The following is a 20,014-nucleotide window of genomic DNA, read 5'->3' as shown; positions in this document are numbered from 1 at the left end:
CCTTTCACATCTGCATGTGTTCAGCACTGTGAAGGACTGGACTTTGGTGTGCTGTGGTGTTCTGCAGTTGAAATGGCTGACTCCAGTACACGAGCCAGACCAACAGGTCATTAAATCACCCTCTGGAGCAGATAAGGCACCTTCCTGAGAGAGATACAGAGCTAGACTATGCTAAGTCCCCTAACAGAGGAAATAATTGGACAAATGACTGAATTAAATGGGGTGTCTGTGGTTTACGTCTCCTACCAAAAAGGATTTGATTTTGTTTTGTATGATTTTGATATGAAGCCTACTTTCTATTAATGCAGCCCTCAGCCAGATGTTCAAGCTGCAATGGATTAGGAACTGCAAGAAAAATTATATTCTTCCTGGTCAAGCAGTTGCAACAGGACAGTTAATTCAGCATTAAGTGCTAATGCAGAAACAGAAAGTATTGCTTTTTTCAGGAATTCTCACTAAAATATAATTTGTCTGGAAAGTAATTTTCATTTACTAGGCTATTTTTAGGGGGTCTGAGTCACTTGTGAGATAGGCCATGATTATCCAGTGATTTTACACATTGCAAAGCCAGTGCAAATGAGGTATAAGACACAGGAAATAAAAGCAGCATTTCACAATGTTTGCTGTTGTGCACACAGCTTTTATCAATTCTTTTTCTTTATTGCTGTGCCTTTTGTGATTTATATTTTGCATGAAATGCAGAATAGAAGTCTGAGCATCTGTGTAGGCATTTAGGTACACACAGATGAGTATAGAAATACAGTATGATTGTTTTAGCCTGTACACAGATGTAATTGAGCATGCTGGTGTAAAGCAAAATATGTATATGTAATAGGTGTCCTTTTAATACTGCGGATTTTAAAACTTAATTTGGAAATGTCAGTATCTGTAGTACTTTGCCTGTATAAAGCCATAGGCAGTAATAGTTGTGACCTTGCATCTGGTTGCTTGTTCTATAGTTATTTTCCTTGTTAGGTAATTTTTTCTTCAAGTGTTGTTGGCAGTCCTAGATCAGGTGGTTTTCCAGGCAAGATTCTCTGTTGACCTGAGACTTCTGAGTCTTGAACTTGCTCAATAATTTTTTGTCATCCTTCCTGTCTTGGTGATGACTAAATACAGAGAGATGGTAGACTCAAGCCGTAGAAAAGATGCAAATAAATTTAGTCACAATTTAGTGAAGAAGTGTGCTTGTTTATAGGTCTGAGAAATTAGTAAATCTTGGACATGCAGTGTTTTGATTTTCTCAGCACGGAGTCATGTTTAAGCTACCAGAACAAAACCTTTGCTGTTATGTTGGAATGAAAGAGCAGACATTCAAAGACACGTTTAAAAATTAAACTCAAGTGTTGGTGAAAGCTGTGGTTTCCATAGGACCATATTTATCTCTTTTTGATTTTTATTTTAACACTTAAAAGGAGAAAGTGATTGGTAATTCCATTCAGGTAGCTTATTTTAGATAAAAAATTTCATAACCACTTTGTAGTCTTAGAGTGTGAGCCTTACTTCATGTATGCACAAAAAGGAGAGCTTTATTGATTCATTAAATCCTAGCTGATTTTTTCAGTTGTACCATTTATGTAAATTTGTAACTTTTTTCAATCTAAACTAGGAGAAGAATATTAATAACTAATTCTGCATTTACCTGGCTGTTTTGCATACATTTATGTTGTATGGTACAATCACATGAAAGCCTACTGGGGAAAGGCTCAGGTCTTCTAACAACTAATAGGTAATTTTTTCTTTTCACTTGCACAAATTGAGGAATATCACCAGTGGCAAACAAAATGGAAAACTGCATTTTTAATGCTCTCACACATGCTCATTTCTTTACAAAGAAAGAAGCAGATGACTTCTTAAAAATGAAACTTTCTAAATGTCTGTAGCTGACAGAGGATATTGGATGCTAAAACACTTCAGGTTGGTGGAATTATGATTTGCAGGTTGTAGAAGGTTACTTGGATATTGAATTTGAGTAATGGGAGTGGTATCCTGCCTGAAAGGGCTGGAGGCAAATCACAGCCATAAATATTTTCTTCTGAAGAAACTGTAACTTAACATGACCAAAGAAAGTGGAAGGACTATGTAAACATGAGTTTCTTATTTACAACACACAGCATCCTGTCTATGGGGTTGCTGCAGGTTCTCTCTTTGTGGTGTTTCTCCAGTTCATTACAGAAGTTAGAAATGCAAGCCTCTTCGGTTGAGCAACAGTGTTAGGTGTTCACTCCAGCTATATGGGTGTGACATCTCTATTTAGGGTTCTGGGGAGAAGTCCAAAATTCTCTGTTGGCTTCTCCGTCTGAACCAATACTTCTGTTCAGTGCTTGTGGTTGAAAAGCACTTATCAGTGCCAGAATTTGTGTAATGCAGACAGTAATATAGCTGCAATACACTGAGGTGAAATCTTGGTGAAATTTCTCACATCTTCTCTACAAGGAGACCCTGTTTGCTGAACATCTTAGCAGAAAGCGGAAGAAAAGAGTAAACAGTTTTCCAAAATATAGTGAGAACAGACTTGTTTCCACAGTGTTTAATGAATACTGCTTTATAATCTTTCAGATAATACTCCAAGTGAAGTGGTAATAGAAATTTGAAATGCAAAATAGTAAGAGAATTATCAACTGTAGAGTATCTGTAGCATGTTATATCAGAGCCATGAGAAGACAGTGGAGTTCCTGCGTTTCTGCATAAGGATGCTCCTTTACCACTGTCCCCCCATTCTAAAACAAAGGTTCCTTCCAATTGACTTAGATAAATCAAGTGCTTTTTGTACACTGAATGGTTCCAGTTTTGCTAATAGGCCCATAGAGGGTTGTGACTTGAATATTAAATACGTTTGTAGTGGTAAATGAGGATATGATTTGCATTTATGATTTTTTAATGTATTTATTTTTTTAGTTTTACGACTTGCCTGATAGGAAAAGGTGCAATGCTCTAATTAGAAGGCTAAGAGTGAATGAGGAGGAAAGCAGAGGAAACCACTGATTACAGTGAATAACAGTCAGTAGGACAGTTGAGACACTTTTTAAATGTGGCTCTTAGGTTAGAAGTTAGTTGCCAGCCAAACTGCTGCCTCTCTCAGGAAAGAAAATACTTAATTACAGCTTTTGTCGCATGACCAACAGGACCTGATAACCAAGTTACTTTTCTGTTTTTTTCATTTACTTTTTAATTAGCTCGCTTTGTAGGTTGATTGGGCCATATCTTGATAACTTCTTTGAAGAGTTTTTGGTATTTATCATAGTAAATTCAACAGCAAAACTGTTGGGGAAGAAATCCCGCACTGTTTTCTGTGTATGCTACTTTTTGTTCTCTGTCTATGGTTTCCTACAGTCACTAACTCTTCTGAGCCTTATCAGACTGAGGAAGGACGTAACCTGTTAGTTTTATCTAGTATATTAATGATGCACCATGTGTTTTCTAGCAGAGAACTGCTTAAGAGTGGGAGCCAGTTTTGGTTTTGTTTTTTGTCTTCTTTTTTTTTTTAATTTAAATATAGTTAGCAAGTACTGAAATATTTATGGCTTGCCTTTAGGTGAGGAAAGAATAGTCTTCACTGACTTTGCTTTCATTACACTTTATAAAAATGGTAGCCAGAAGTGGTTCAGAGAAGAGAAATTTTCTCATCTAATTTGTTTTTGGGGCCATTTTTTGACCCAGCTTGAATCAGGTCTTATGTGCATATATCTTCTGATTTCAGGGGGATTTTAGAGTGCACTTTGTGTAACTATGAAGTCTAAAACATGATTTTTTTAAAAAGACAGAAGCAGGACATTGTCATGAAGTCACTGGCAAAGGTGAGGTAAGGCAGGAGAGAAGAATCATGAGAATTGTAATGTAATACAGGAACTAGCAACATTGCAGTTGCTCTTCTCTTTTTCATTGTGAGTCTTCAGGACAAAAACAACTAATTGAACAAAATTAATTAATTGAACAAAAGAGGATATAAGCTCTCCTGCTCCTTATAACAGGTCTTTTTTTTAAAGGTTTCTTTTTGTGCAGCAAGGTTTTAGTAGCCTTATTTTTTTTCTTGGGAATTTTGGCTTTTGAAATGGAAAGTGTTGCTTCAGACAGGTTCCATTAGCATCAGAGGCTTCCTACTGTCAGAACTGGTCTCTATTTTGTGGCTAATACCACTTTTAAGAAGGTGAATAGAAAGCCTAATACCAAAGCTTTAGGAGCTAACCTGTTCCGGTTTGAGTTTTTTGTGCAGAAAGGAGAATTAAATTTCTCTTTGTACTGCCGAGAAATAACACATTTTATTATATATAGCTAATTTAACTGGAATGTAGCAACAGTAGTAATAGTTTACCTGGGAAACAAGTTCAACGAACCCTAGCTGACAGAGAACAATTATCTTTCTCATTCCCTGAGTTCAGCAGTGTTGCTCTCTTGCAACAAGATGCAAACATGAAAGAGACAGTTAGGGAGTCTGCCCTTCTGCTGCATTGGAAACCCACCTTTTCTGCAAAGTAAAACACCTTAAACCCACTGAAATTTCTTCTGCTAACTCTGTACTCTTTCCTACCTTTAGGTCCTGATGTCAAAAGACTGAATTTTTCCAGTTGCAGTCAGTTGCTTAGGAGATTTTTGCTTCACATGAATCCCAGAAATAATTCATGTAAGCCTCAGCTTTTGTTAGATCCTAGCTTCAGTATTACTTCTGCCCCAGAAAAAGCCTATTTTAGGTTTTATTCTCAGTTTATATCTGCTTTTCATCCTTTCTACAGTGTTGCTTAGGTTATTTGGTGTTTCTTTGTAGCTGTTAGTCAAAGTGCTGGTTGGTAAGTCACCCTTATTTGGAGTTTTGTGTTCAGCAAGAGTTTGCCATTAAAGCCACTTTATTACAGCCTTCAACTTGAGTAAGTGTAATGTGGCCAACTGTCTTGAACTTATTGCTGGAAGGACGGGTGTTAAGAGCCAGCCTGACTCTTCCCTGGTCTTAATGCAAATGCTGCATCTGGTCTGTGTTTTTTTTTTCTTTTAAGGTGAAAAGAAGTAGGGAGAAAGAGGGAGAAGAAGAAGGGAAGAAAAAAAAAAACAGCAAACAATTTTTGCAGTCATTAGGCTTTGCAAACAGTTCTTAATTTCTCAGGAAAGCTGAAGAGATTGCAGTGTATCACTTTATCACCTTGTTCTTTGTTGTTGCAGCAGATGTCAAAGCAGTACAATATGTCCCTTGTTGGGTTTGTTTTGTTTTGTCATTATTATCCCTTCTGAAGGAGTAAAACACTGATTAAAGAGGAATATTTATGGGTGTAGTGCAAGCACTAACAGCACATACTTTCTCTGTAAAGGAAAAAAACACTTTTTTCATACATCTCACTAAAACTGCGTCAGTTTCTGGGACAATGAGTTAAATGCAACTGCTATGATTGCAATAGGACTGCAGTTCATTATATGGTTGATAATATGCAAATGCATGTGAGGACTGATAGAAAAATATTTAAGCAGGGAATGGATTTAACATTTTTCTTGCAACGACTATAGCAAATCATTAGCTTCTGTTTGCTCGGAAGCGTGTTGCAAAAATTATGGACACATATGGACATACACAAATATGTTCGAAGAATTAATGTTGTCCTTTTTTATTATTTTTTTTTCTTTTCCCCCAGATAGAATATTTTTAGCTCCTAGCTAGTCAGTGGTATCCTAGTTAGTCACTGACTAACAGCGCATTCTAATAAACAGCAGTGAGTCCAAACATACTTATTTTGTGGACATAAAACACTGCCTGTAATCACCAAAGCTGAAACTTGCCTTGAAATAAATGTTTATCATTATGCACTTCCGAAATAATTTCTGTGCAGGAAAAATCTGTTAATTATATAATTACTTTATGGACTTTATTTTTACTAACATGGGAAACATTACCTCCACCTTTATGTTAGCAATGTGGTGATGAATATAGAATTCTTAACTTTTGTGAAATCTACAGCTGCCTGTTCAGTTTGAGAAAAGCATTTAGCCAGTTGCATATGTTCAGTGAGGGCCACAAAAGGACGGCATTTCCTTAATATAAACCTGCAGTTCAATTACCGTGCCCTAAATAACACAACAATTACTGCAAATGTCAGTAGAGGGAGTTTTTCTGGCTTTGGTTAAGTAAGAGCCTACAGCAAAGCCAGCTGTTACACTTTTTAATTGCTTGTCATTGTTAAGGGGGGAGCATCATTGCTACACACTTTAGTATTTTGATTAAAAAAGGGAAACAGTATTTAAGGCACTTCCAGACAGGTGCAGAACCACAGCATTAGCTGCATTGGACTCTTAGTTTGTGCATTTATTGTGGTGTAACGAATTTGCTGGCTCTTCTTGGTAAGTTCTTCTAGGAAAAAGCTGACACATGTTTTGGAAACACATCATCAAAAACTTAATACAATGCATTTCAGGTTAGCTGAGAACCCCTTCAGGTGTGAACTTAGCATGAAGACAAAGATGTGCATTCATATGTCTGTGGATAAATTATTTTAGTTATTTGTCACAAACAGGGACAGAATAAAACTGGATGAAACAGTGATAAGCAGAAGAAACGAACACCTTGTTATCTGTTGTAAATCAAGAGTTTCCAATAGTTGCCATTTTGTGTAAAAGACAACTTCTCCTTCCTTAGTACATAGCTTATTGAATGATAGGGAGACTAGGCAATGAAATAAAAATTATTTTGCAGTTCTTCAGGCAATATTCAGGCACCTATAGCTTTTGAGGGTTTTTGCAAGGGCAAAAAAAAAGCGTGTGCAAGTGGTCTTTTACAAGTGAAAATCTACATGCCCAAGTCAGGTTGCTTGGTTGCCAGTGTATGTATTGAACTGCAGGCCAGTGTATAATTTCAAAATTGATGAAAGTTAGGAACATACCAAGATAGGCAGATATTACCCAGGAAGTTCCTTCCGTGGTGACAGGCAGGTGTATTTCCCCATGTTCATGTATCTTTAGACAAGCACAGTTCTACAGGGAAGTTTTCAAAGCAGCACTTGTTCCTGGGAAATAAGTAGGTGCTGACAGTAGGCTTACGTGTATGATCTTTTTGCATTAGTGCTAGATATGTTGTTTCCACTTACTCTTTTTTCCCTAATACAGTAAGTACTCTTAAAATTAAATACTTTGAATGGGAAATTATGAGGGAGGATAGAAAGAAGGACTAAGCTGGTGTTCATTTGTTAGTTGCATAACATGGGGAAATCACATTTTGACTGAAGCAAGATAAGTATTTTCTCAACAAAGGAAGATGTATTGAAGTATAAAGAGGCTGATTTTGCTGTAGACTTGAATGGTGTGTATTTCTAATTTGTGGGAGCAGGTACATAGTTATTTTTAGCACTGTCACCTTCAGTGTCATTTTTTTTTTTTCATTCCTTTTTGGGTGGCTGAAGCCTATGGTCTGGTGTTTCAAGACTAGCTTTTTTCTAAGTGATCTCAATTATTCTGAAGTATAATTTTTCAGAGTAGACACCTGCATTACAACAGAAATTGTATTAAACCACCTCTTCAGAAAAAGGTGTGGAAAGGTGAAAGGAGATAATGAAAAATTGAAAATACCTTGTGCTTCACTTCTTCCATGTAAAATAATTTAAAAAATGAATTAAAATAAAATCTGTAGTTCTTTACCTCCTTTTGCATAATCAAGGTACTTTGTGTACTTGAAGTCCCTACATGCAGAGGCTGAAGTCTAGGCCACAGTGACAACGAACTTGAAGAGTTTTCAATTCTTGGAGAAGTAAGGAGAGGGATGATAAAACTGCCACCTTGGACTTCCAGAGGGCAGACTTTGATCGGTTCAGGAGACTGATTGACAAAGTCCCTTGGGACACAGTAATGAAAGTTAAAGGTGTCCAGGAAGGCTGGACATACTTCAAGAAGGAAGTTTTAAAGGAAGGACCAGGAGCAGGCTGTCCCTATGTGCCAAAAGATAAGCTGTCGGGGAAGAAGACCCACCTGGCTGAATAGGAAGATTTGTCTGGAGCTCAGGATGAAAAGGAGAGTTTGTAGCCTCTGGAAGAGAGGACAGGCCTCACACGAGGAATACAGAAATGTAGTAAGGCAATGCAGGGAGAAAACTAGGAGGACCAAAGCCTAGCTTGAACTCAACTTGGCTACTGCTGTCAAAGACAAGAAAACAATCTTTCCATAAATACATTAATAACAAAAGGAGGACTAGGGAGAATCTCCATCATTTATTGGTTGCAGGGGGAGACAGTGACAAAGGATGAGGAAAAGGCTGAGGTGCTAAATGCCTTCTTTGACTCAGTCTTTAGCAGTCAAACTGGTTGTTCCCTGGACACCCAGTCCCCTGAGCTGGGAAACAGGGAGATGGTGCAGAATGAGACCTTCATAATCCAAGAGGAAATGGTCAGTGACCTGCTACACCCCCTAAACATCAACACATCTACGGGCCAGAGGGGTTGCACCCAAGAGTACTGAAGGAGTTGGCGGATGTACTCGCCAAGCCACTTCCAATCATTTACCAGCAGTCGTGGCTGACTGGGGAGGTCCCAGTGGAATGTAGGATAGCAAATGTGGTACCCACCCACAAGAAAGGCCAAAAGGAGGATGCAGGGAACTACAGACCTGTCAGTCTGACCTCAGTGCCAGGGAAGGTCATGGAGCAGATCATCTCAAGTCTCATTATGCACCACATACAGAACAACCAGGTGATCAGGTCCAGTCAGCACAAGTTTATGAAAGGCAGGTCCTGCCTGAAAAACCTGATCTCCTTCTACGACAAGATGACCCACCTGGTCGTTGAGGGAAAGGCTGTGGATGTTGTCTACCTGGACTTCCATAAAGCCTTTGACACTGTTTCCCACAGCATTCTAATGAAAAAACTGGCTACTCATGGCTTGGATGGGCACACGCTCTGCTGGGTAAAACACTGGCTGGACAGCAGGGCCCAGAGAGTGGTGGCCAATGGAGTTAAATCCAACTGGTGGCCAGTCACAAGTGGGGTTCCTCGGGACTCAGTGTTGGGACTGCTTCTTTTTAACATCTTTATCAGTGATCTGGATGAGGAGGTAGAATGTACCCTCAGTAAGTTTTCAGGCAACACCAAGTTGGGAGGGAGTGTTGATCTGCCTGAGGGTAGGAAAGCTCTACAGAGAGACTTGGACAGACTAGATAGATGGGCTGAGCTCAATTGTCTGAAGTTCAACAAGGCCAAGTGCTAGGTCCTGCACTTGGGCCACAACAACCCCATGCAGTGGTACAGGCTTGGGGAAGAGTGGCTGGAAGCTGTCCATCAGAAAAGGAATTGTGGGTTCTGATCAATAGATGACTGAATATGAGCCAGCAGTGTGCTCAGCTGACCATGGCAGCCAGTGGCATCCTGGTCTGTATTAGAAATAGTGTGGTAAGCAGGACCAGGGAGGTGATCATTCCTCTGTACTGGGCATTGGTGGGGCCGCACCTCAAATATTGTGTCCAATTTTGGGCACCTTAATGTAAGAAAGACATTGGAGTGCTTGAGCATGTCCAAAGAAGGGCACTGAAGCTGGTGAAGGGCCTTGGTAACGAGTCTTATGAGGAGTGGCTGAGGGAACTGGGGCTATTTAGTCTGAAGAAAAGGAAGCTGAGGGGAGACTTCATCACCCTCTACAAGTACCTGAAAGAACATTGTAAAGAGGTAGGCACTGGTCTCACAAGTAACTGGTGATAGAACAAGAGGAGATGGCCTCAAGTTGCACCAGGGGAGATTTGGACTAGACATTAGGAAGAACTTTTTCATGGAAAGGGTTGTCAGACCTTGGAACATGCTGCCCAGGGAGGTGGTTGTGTCATCATCCCTGGATGTGTTTAGAAGTTGCCTAGATGTGGTACTTGGGAGTATGGCTTAGTGCTGGACTTGGTCGAGTAAGGTCAGTGGTTGGACTCAATGATCTTAAAGGTCTTTTCAAACCTGAGTGATTCTATGATTCTATTCTGTGACATGTGTCCAGCCCTTCAGATGAAGGGAAGATAAAGGATATTCTGTTTTAGCAGAAAAGATGGTTTGTGTTTTCACTCTCTTACTGTTCCACTTGTCTTTCCTTCTTCCCCTCTTACAGCTTCTGCAATCCCAGATAATGGAAGAAGATCCTGTCTAAAGCTGAAGGTCTTCGTGCGGTCAGCAAGTAAGTTCTTCAGATTAAGCTTTCAAGGGTGGCTTTGTAGCACATGCTTTACTGTATAGTCTAGTAAGCAGCAGTAAATGTTTTTGTTACTGTTAAATCTGGTGTTACTGTTCTGTACAGTAACATTTGTGTTATGAATTGAATCATATTTTTGTATAATTTTTCATAAAGCTTTGGTTTTTTACATAGCAGTTCTAACTTATTTCTTAAACTGTTGTACAAATAAATTATTGTACTGGCATATAGACAAATGCCACAGCCTTTAAAATATCTATATGCTTAATTATATGTAGTAAATAAAGAGAAAAAAGAGAGGAAAAAAAAAGAAAATGGGGAGTTTATGGGTGTCTCACTAACATATTTGGTTATTATCTCTGTTTTTGTTATAGACAGCTGTATGAAAACTATAGGTGTTCATGATCGTGTTTTTGATGTTAACGACAAGGTAGAAAATTCATTAGAACCAGCAGGTTAGTATGCTTAGAGAATCTCTTCTAACAAATGTGTGTATCCCTCTGGTGCTTCAGAACTGTTTTTTTCTTCTTCTGTCTGCATGTTTTGCATGGTACAATGACTCTGCTTTTACACATTCCTAGCAGTGCTAATACCTCTTACAGTTTATTTCCTGTACGCTTGTGTAATGCAGAGAAGGAAAAACGTCGCTTTGTTTGGTTTTTGAGTGAAGTGGTTTTATAAAATATAGTGTGTGCTAGTGTAAAATTTTCCCAGTATACTGAAGTCACTGGCTTATCCAAGCCAAACACCCAGCATATTGGAAAAACATTATTTAGCAGCTGGGTCCAAAGTTTTAGAAATAAACTCAGTGGACGCACTTCACTTACTATGTGGTTTCAAAAGATTTTCAGGAAAACAGAACTGCAGCTTTTTTAATGCTTGTGCATGGCACAGGAATGCGACTGACAAAGTTGATGTTCAAGTAAGAAATTAGTCTTTTAAAATTATATACATTTGTATGTATAAGTAGTTAGGCAAAATATCCTTTTTACGTACCTGCACACTCACACGCATGCACACTCTGATAAACATATAAATGCTTATCCTGATTTTATTGAGCCACACTTAATTTTGGGGGGCTTTTCTGCGTGTTTGTGCAAAGCAATGCCTGGAGAATACAGTAATGCTGGCTGTGATAAAGCCCCTCATCTGCCCAGGGCAAAGTTGCATTAACCTTGACAGTCAGTCAAGCTGATGTGTCTCTGCATAGAAAGCGCTTGTGTGTTATTTGTCTGACTCAGGTTTATGATAGATAGAAGCACGTTTAATTCCACATGTGTGAGTAATACCACCAACTTCAGCGGAATGGCTCATGACTTTAAAATTAGGTGGGTATGTAGGAAAAGTGTTTGCAATAGTAATATGACCTGTTTGTTTTATATTATGTACCTACACACTGCTTACCTATGGTTGTATTCAAGCCTCAATAAGTAAAATAGACAGTTAAATAAGAAATTATACCAGAAAAAAATTACACAAATACCATTTAGTACCTACCCTGAAGAACAGATTACAGAGATCCTTTTTTTTTTTTCCTCTCTTATGCTATTTGAAAGAGACTTCTCCTTTGGTAGTTTTTGCTCTTAGTTATTTTCAGTTCCTTCAACTGAAAGTCATTATTTACCCTTAAGTGTAAATAAGGCTTTCACAGTTTATCCACTCTGAATGATTTACCTAGGGATTCATGATAGATTTTATTATTTTTCTTTAAAAGGAATTTCAAAACTCTCCTGAAAACTTTGGTTTTGAGAGTCAAAGACATTCACTAAGTAAATCTAAATACAAGAAGAGTGCATTTACAGTCATAAATAACAGGAACAGTATTCTTCTACAGAATGCATTAGGATGATCTTTCCCTGTCTCTAGGTAACATATGAATCCAGAAACAAAACACATTTTTTTACATTTGTGATTTGGTGAACATGGGCTAATTGATGTGTATTTCTCCTGTTACTGGTTTGCAAAAGAGATAATCTGAGTGATAAATGCCTAATTTTAGTGAACTCACTGAGGATTTTTTTTCAGCAGTGCTGCTCATTTCCCATTGAGTGACTATACCTAACAAGCACTGCCATGAAAGCATAATGCTAGAAAGCAATAGTCAAACCAGGAAACCAAAATTATACAAAGAGCATCCTGCAGTCTGAGATGAAATACTGTTTGTGTTATCAGGAGGCAATAATAGCTTTAATGACAAGGCTTGACACCAGAAAGTTCCCACTGCCAGCTCAGTGTATGTTTGCATTATTATTTGGACCAGTCACAATTAGATAATCAGTCATTCCCAGATCTGCTCTCATGCTTTTCTGTTATTAGGCTGTTAGACTTGCTGCTGCCTTGATGGATATTGTTGCTTGTGATTTGTATCATGTACTAACTTACCTGCCTCTGGCATGCATCTTCTGCTTCTGTGTTCTCCCTTAGCCTGACATGGTCTCCTTCCAGAGTAGACAGAAGAACTGTGACACAGGAGGGTCATGTTCAGCAGATAGCTTACTGTCACCTTTTTTTTTTTTTAAATCACCGTTTATGTGATTTTTGAACTGTTGTGTAACTTTCACTGGTTTTGTTCAGGACTTTATAAGAAGCTGGTCTATAGAGAACACATTTTGGAATTGATGAAGGTAGTTGGCCCTGTTCCTGTCCTCCCCTTCTCTTTCTCCTCAATATTAGAACTAAAAAGTTAATAAAGAAAAACTGCAGCTATGTATATCTGGAAAAATTATACCTGAAGCATATGGTGTAAAACTGTGTGATTTGGAAAATTAATGGCTGTCAAAATAATTTTTTCTAACTACTGCTGGCATTCCCAGTTCTTAGCAGTGACCTTCCAGATTTACTCAGGAATTTTGTGCTATTTGTAACTTGTCTTCAGTGTTTAAAATGAAGGAAAACCTTTCCCCTAAGCACTAAAGATTGTGCAGTGTTAGAACTCTGCACCTCCAAGGAAAGCAATGTTTGTAAAGTGATTTTGAAAACTGCAGATGAATTGTGTGCTCTAATATACAAGCACAGAGATCTTGGGGTTGCATTGACAGAAAACCCAGATGACTTCTTGAAAGGAACCCATTAATGTTACATGAAAGTTAACTCTCCTCTGAAGAATGATTTTATAAAAATGTCATCATAGATTATTTCCATATTTTTTATTTGACTGATGTAATCTTTTTAGTTTAGGGCTTTTTTGTTGGTGTTTTGTTTTTTTTTTTAGCAGTAGCCAGTGTTCCAGTCGTGGCAAGATCTGATAGTCAAGGAGAATGAGGATTTATTACTGCTCTACACCAATTCTGCCCTACTGTGCTTAATTTCTGCCTCATGGATGTAATTAGGACAACACTGTTGACATTCAGTGTTGCAAATTCAGATTTACTTGCAATTGTATTGATGATGTAAGAGTTAGAAGGTAGTACATATGATTCTCCCCTGCAGTTTTAGTTCATCAGCAGTGAATAAATTTTTCCAAATCTGGAAGAGCTGACCCCAAATATGTGAAAGGAGGTAGAGCTGACAGAACAGGGGTATTTTTTCCCTGTAACTTCTTAGAGTACAATTTCATTGGGAAGCTGCTCCTGTGCAGTACTGTATTCTCATTGCAGTGTCACCAAAGTACAAGAGTGTAACTCTGAAGTGCAATGTGAAACAGCTTTTGCTATGAACAACCACTGGAACTGGCAATTTTCAGTAGCCAGCATTCACTGAACTTTTTATATTTCTTTGGAATCATTCTGGAGGAAATTTATTAGGATATCATTCAGGGCTGAAGTTCCCAGGAGGATCTCCCTGCTGTACATGGTGAAAAGCTGTAACTGAAGTAATTCCAAACAGACATTCCCTCTGATATCAGTGGGACTTTGATCTGGTTATGTCCCTCCTTAAAAATGTCAACATATTTACAGTTGACCAGTGCTTGTTTGTCATACTTCTGCCTTGAGCAGGACTGAAGACCTGTTGATAAGCCTGTTGTGATTGTAGCGTCCATTAGTGCTGGAAAAAAATGTGATAGATTGCTAATCCAGTTTATTGTGCATCTTGCTGTACAACCAAAGTGGGGATGAAGAGCCTTAAGTTCTCTCTCAAAAGCTCCACATGCTTTTGTGCTAGATGTCAAGGGTATGAAGAGGAGGGAGCTTGTTTCTAGCTAAAGCTAAGCAACATGAAAGGCTCCATGCCAAAGTGGCATGGTGGTCCCAGTGTCCTGACTCTTGCTTCCTTTAGTGCCTTTAATTGGCATCACACAGGTCTGACCCATTGTAATCCTGGCAGTGTAGTTTGTTGAGATGGGAGCTATGAGAAATTATGTTGTAGATACGTCAACACCTGTCATAAAATGGAGGAGCTTATTACACTAAATATTGAGATACCATTAAATTTCCTGGAAACTTAGTCACTCCAAAATAATGTATGTGTACATTTTGAGGCCACTTCAAACTTCCCAAAATGGTCTAGCTTATTTTATTAATTTACACTAAGAATATTCAAACCCGGAGATGACTTCTCATGGCAAGCTAAATTCGATAGCTGTGGATATGAAGGACTTTGCAGAGAGAAATACCATACATATAACAACACTGAAGTTGAAGTTTACTTGAGTTACCTTTTTTATGGTACATAATTTTTAGTTTAAAAAAGTAAACAGAGCTTGATTTGGTATTGTCAATATAGTATTTCTTCTGTGTTTTCTCTGCCACTAAACTATAAGCTTATTTTCTTAACATAGCAGTTATATTTTTTCTTTAGTTTTGGCTGCATATGTGTCAATCTCAATTTTGTGTTCCATAAAAGGGTAGTATGTTACCTATAAGGTTTTCCAGTTTGAGTATGTACTGTATGAAATCCGTGATTGTAACGTCTTAGCCTTTAAAATTCTGTTTCAAGAAAGGGAGACTAGTCTTATATTTCCTGCATATCCCCAAATGTGGTATACTTCAGTGGAAATTTTACACATGGAAGTGGAATATATGTGTGGGTTTAAAGGCTGTAATTTCAAATTCAGGAGCCAAAATCTATAACTCATAGGGGGATTAACAGCAAAACTAGTGCTAAGCACACGCAATTCTTCTTCAAACCCCTTTGAAAATCAAAGGTTTTTATTTACCTGCCTCTCTATTGACATTGCTATCTAACGAGTCATCCAAAGGTACAGCTAAGGTGTTTTCTTTGAGGAGGAATCTTTCATTCCTCAATCTGTTGAAATCAAACTTACTTTCTGCTCCTCTTGTCCTCAGTGGGAATTTTGCCAGTAAAAAATGCAGGACTTGGCCCTGCATTGGTTGCATAATGAGGTATTATACGCTTGCGGAAGTCAATGACAGTACAAGGTTCATTGCCTTATTTCATAAAGGCACTTAAATCTACTTACAGTTGTCGGCTCAGTGAGAGTTTATTAAGGATGCAAAATCTCATTGCAATGTATGCTTTCTGTTTGAACAGATGATACCGTACATGAGTCAGCTGAGCCATCCCGTGGTGAGAACGCAGCACAGACACCAAGGCTACCCAGCCGGATTTTGGCAACTCTGTTGTTCCTCCTGGCAATACTTTTGATATTATAGCACACTATGCTTCTGCAACCTGTCACAGAAAATATCAGGATCTTGGAACATCAAAGATCCACCTAACTGCTCATCCCAGAAAAGGAACTTTATTGTTTTTGCAGATGTCAAATTGTTATTTTTCCCTTTTTCTTCTCCTGTTTAGCCTGAACTCAGCAAAAATTTGAAGGGGATAACTAGCTTCATCACCAATCCCTACCTACCCTGTGACTTTCTTAACCCCTCTAATAAATAAAAGGACTCCAAGTGAAAATGCCAAACTTTAACAGTGACACTAGTGATTCTTATTTTCCTCTGCTTTCTCCTTTAAGAAGTCACCTCTGTTAGCTCACTGTGTCATCCATATGTGGACGTGGAAGAACAGTGGTAGATGCAGTCAGTGAAGGATAAGCAAAGTAAGTGAAAGCCTGGGAGAGTTTTTCTCTCCAAAACAATGTTTATGCCTTCTTGTTCAGCATTGTCAGACGATCATGCAAGGCATTGCATCACCACATCAGGACTGGAGGGAAGTCTTAAGAATAGATATAACACTGTATCCTCCAGGAGTTTCTGTATGAACAGGCTTCTGAAAGAGAAAAATGTTTCTTGAAACATCTTTAACAGTGAAAATTGTGCTCACAAGTAGAAATGCTGTCTTTGTGAGAGGAAGAAGTTAGTATTTAGGGATGTTAACACACAGCAGGCAAGGTCAGATTTAGGAAACTTCACTGGGGGTGTGAGTGCCTCTGTTATTTCGTTTTAAGGGGATAATGCACACCGGACTATTTTATTTGGAAAGAAATCACCGTGGTGCTACAATTTTTTTCTTGAAATGCAGAGGCACTTTTGAGAATAAAGTGACCTTCCCCAGCGCTGACTTAGTAGCTGATAGCTTTGGACACTGCTCTGGGTGTTAATACAGAAGATCAGTGGCTAGAGGAAACATGTTTGGGACACAGGATCTCCACTGTGGTCTTGATTTGTCTCTACTGCAAGTTCCTCTATGATGGGAATAAGCTACATGTAGAAGAAGCAAGAACAGTCTACAAGCATTGTTTGGTGAGGGGAAAAATCACAAGTGTGGAATATGAATTCAAGTGCTGATTTTTTATCTTTTCCCCTTCTGGCACAGTTTGAAGGGTAGAGGAAATGTGTTTATCTGCCGGAGATAAACTAGATGGCCTCCCAAAGACTTAACAAAATATTTTTTTAAAAATCCACTAGAATAGAAAATACATTATTTAGATATGCTTTATGCTGAAAGTGAGTATATATGCTTGTCCTATTTAAACATGGGAAAGAAGTGGTAACGCTTGATGCAATTAGGAAATGGGACTGTCTTGTTTGATGGAATTAGGAGTGACCCTGTTTAAGGAAGCTAAGCCTTGGCTAATGTAAAATTTCAGAAAGTTGTTTGCCAGGAAGTGCAAGCCTTGGTGTATTTTTTGACTAGGCTGCCATGAAATTTGAACTGCAAAGCATAAATCAGGGAGATATCAGACCAAGACTGAAACAGATTTTCTAACAAAAACTGTAATAATTATGTTAAATGTGAAACAAAATATGGAGTGCATTGAAACAAAGCAAGAGTTTTTCATATTAATTCTGAAGAAAAAGTCTGCTGTAGCAAAATTGAGTGATACCATTAATGGACAACACTTTGTGGGCCTTCTTTAATGAAGAAATGCTTTCCAGAAGTTGAATCAGCACTACTGGAAAAAAAAAAAAAAAAAAGGACAAAAGGGGAAAATAGATTTAACATGCAAAGGAAGGTGTTTGCCTGATATAATACAATATGGTCATTAATGCAGGGCTTATGCTTACAGGAGAAATGTAGGAAGTTTCCTGTAGTGTGAGGTGCACACAATAAAGATACACAGTCTAAACAGAGAAGGGAAGTCATTATCTCACTACAGGCTGTCTGGTACTCTTCTCTTTTTAATGTATATGTGCTGGTACACAAAACTAGTACTACAGTAGATGGGAATGAAAATGCTTTGAATGAGGTGAGCTTAGTCAAAATGCACCTTATCAAATGGATTATTAACCAGAATAAAGTTAATATTGCATGACAAGTAAGCATATTGAAGTTATTAATAGTGATTGCAGGGAGTCATACCAGTAGCCCCTATTTTAGGTAGAAATGGTGACTTCATTTTTCATCATTTGTCTCTGAATGATGTCAGAGTTCCAGATGTACATTTGTCCACAGCAAATTATTTTCACTAGTGTTACTCACTTCTGGTGAAATTCACCTTTTGTTTTACTGCAGAGCCCTGCTGGGTAGATGAGGAGCAACATGAGTGATACAGCTGTGGGGCAGGTCCCGGTGTTGCCTGGGGTGGTTGGGAGCGTACAGCACACTGACAGTTTGATGCTTGATGGCATCAGGCAGTCCCAGTCATAGCAAGTTCATAAATGCTGATGGGCTTTGTGTTGCACTGCAGATCTCTGGATGCTTTAAATGCAACTGTTGGTGCAAATTCACGAGATTTCTGCCCCTTTTCCCTTCGTCTGCTCCAGCTGGAGTCTGAGGGACTGATTCTCCCTTCAGCTTAGGTGGCTTACTTACCCTCATGACCTGCATTCCTGGCTGCCAAGGGCATTGCAACCTGAAGCAGGAAAAATAGGGATCAGTCAGTTTAGTGGATACTGTGTATCCTTTAATAGGCAAGGTAACATTTTGTGTTCATTTGGAATGTTGTTTTGTACTGTACTTGGATGGCGAAGGAAAGACACGTAAAACTTAAAGCTATGTTCTTTAAATTCTGTATTATTAGCAACCTCTGTTGTATATAGTGTTTGATAATAGAGTATTAATTTGATTATTATGTCTTTTGTAAGTGAGAACAATAGACTTTCAGGATATTAATGCATTGATTGCAAGACAGATCTTTGAAGCATCAAGTGTGATCATGGCTGAGAACTGAGAGACAAGTGGCCATGACACTGCAGCATACAGGACTCATGTTTGAAAATTGCTTATCTGTTGCAAGACTTCACAATGTCAAGACCTGGAACAACATAACTTTTGATGATCAATGTTTTGTCCTCAGTATTTAAAGGTCTAATGTTGGAGCCCTGTGTTTTTGGTGTTACTTTTTGTTCTTTTTGTATAATTTTTGTTTCTAAAAAGGCTTTGGGGATATAACAACTTTTCTGTTATTTTGTTCAGGTTTATTATTATTATTATTGTTGTTATTATTGTTATTATTATTATTGTTGTTGTTAATATTATTATTAATTTCCTCCTGTTTTCCTTCTGGTTTTGTTTCCACGAACAGTTTTTTTCCAGAAAGGATCTTGCCAGTGTCATGTGTGATATGTGTACATCCTTGGTTTCAAAAGAGCTAGAAACAAATTTGGGAGGTAATGAGAGTAGCAGAGTAGATAGTTTCCTTTCCTATTATAGTTGTGGAAGGAGAACATTTGTATTTGTATCTGTTGATTCCCACCCCCAGCCCTCAAAACTGAACTTGCCTCAGGAGGGCAATGGTTCATTCACTTTCAGAGGCTTAAGAGTGTTAACTCCTCCCCTCCTTTCATTACACTTGGATTTTGTAATCACCAGTTTTAATGTATGATCCTCCACACTTCTCTTCCCTCTTCCTGCCCTTTCTCCTCTCCCACCCTCCTCCTTTTTTAATTTGGAGCTGTGAATGGGCATATCTCTGTCTGATCTGGCATCACTGAGTTTTTCCCATGCATTTGCCCTCGAGCTTCTCAGATGTGAGATGAATCTCCCTACAGTAGGCTTGCTGCCATTGTCTGTACAGTTTAATAGATGCTGGCATGTTGGAGGTTACCCATGAGTCTGCGAAATTTGCTTTCCATGCTTACTCTTAATGCCCCAGTGAAGACACTCATTGTGTATGCATCTGGGTATGAAAGTCCAGCTCAGTGTAGTCCTGTGCTTGTACTACCCTGCTTTGCAGTTTCTTTGCACTTATTCATTGAGTGCTTTTTTTGAAATGCTTACATTATATGAACTTAAAAGAAAATGTTAAAAATACCAAACAACCCAAAATGCCTGCCCCATAAGATCTATGTTTGTATATACACGTGTCCGTACAACTATACTTAAATAAAATTCAAGATTTTCATCATTTTAATTGGTTCTCTTAGGCTACACTCTTTTCAATGAATTATGCATTTATTTTGTGGAGTGTTTGTACTTACCTTACATATTTTTTGGCAATGAGGAGAATGAGTGGGAAAGTATGAAGAATGCAGTAGGCATAACAATTGACCATCTAGAGCTATAACACCCAACATCATGGCTGATCTGACCTTCTCTGCTCTTCACCTGTTTTTCATGTGTTCATAGCTCTTCCAAGTATGAAAGCTCTTGCAAGAGTAAGG

The 20,014-nt window shown here is 38.4% G+C and overlaps 1 protein-coding gene across 1 annotated transcript in view; it reads left to right on the top strand.

The window, feature by feature from the left end:
* EFNA5 (ephrin A5) overlaps positions 1-19,758 on the top strand; it is a 222,904-nt gene extending 203,146 nt beyond the window's left edge. The window contains exons 3-5 of the mRNA XM_051643670.1: positions 10,041-10,106; positions 10,496-10,576; positions 15,552-19,758. Of these exons, the coding sequence (XP_051499630.1) occupies positions 10,041-10,106; positions 10,496-10,576; positions 15,552-15,673 (269 nt within the window). The 3' untranslated portion in view covers positions 15,674-19,758. The remainder of the gene's footprint in view (positions 1-10,040; positions 10,107-10,495; positions 10,577-15,551) is intronic.
* The last annotated feature ends 256 nt before the right edge of the window (positions 19,759-20,014 follow it).

Source organism: Apus apus, chromosome Z, assembly GCF_020740795.1.
Source record: "Apus apus isolate bApuApu2 chromosome Z, bApuApu2.pri.cur, whole genome shotgun sequence".
Lineage (NCBI taxonomy): Eukaryota > Metazoa > Chordata > Aves > Apodiformes > Apodidae > Apus > Apus apus.
This window is presented reverse-complemented; position numbering and strand designations above follow the sequence as displayed.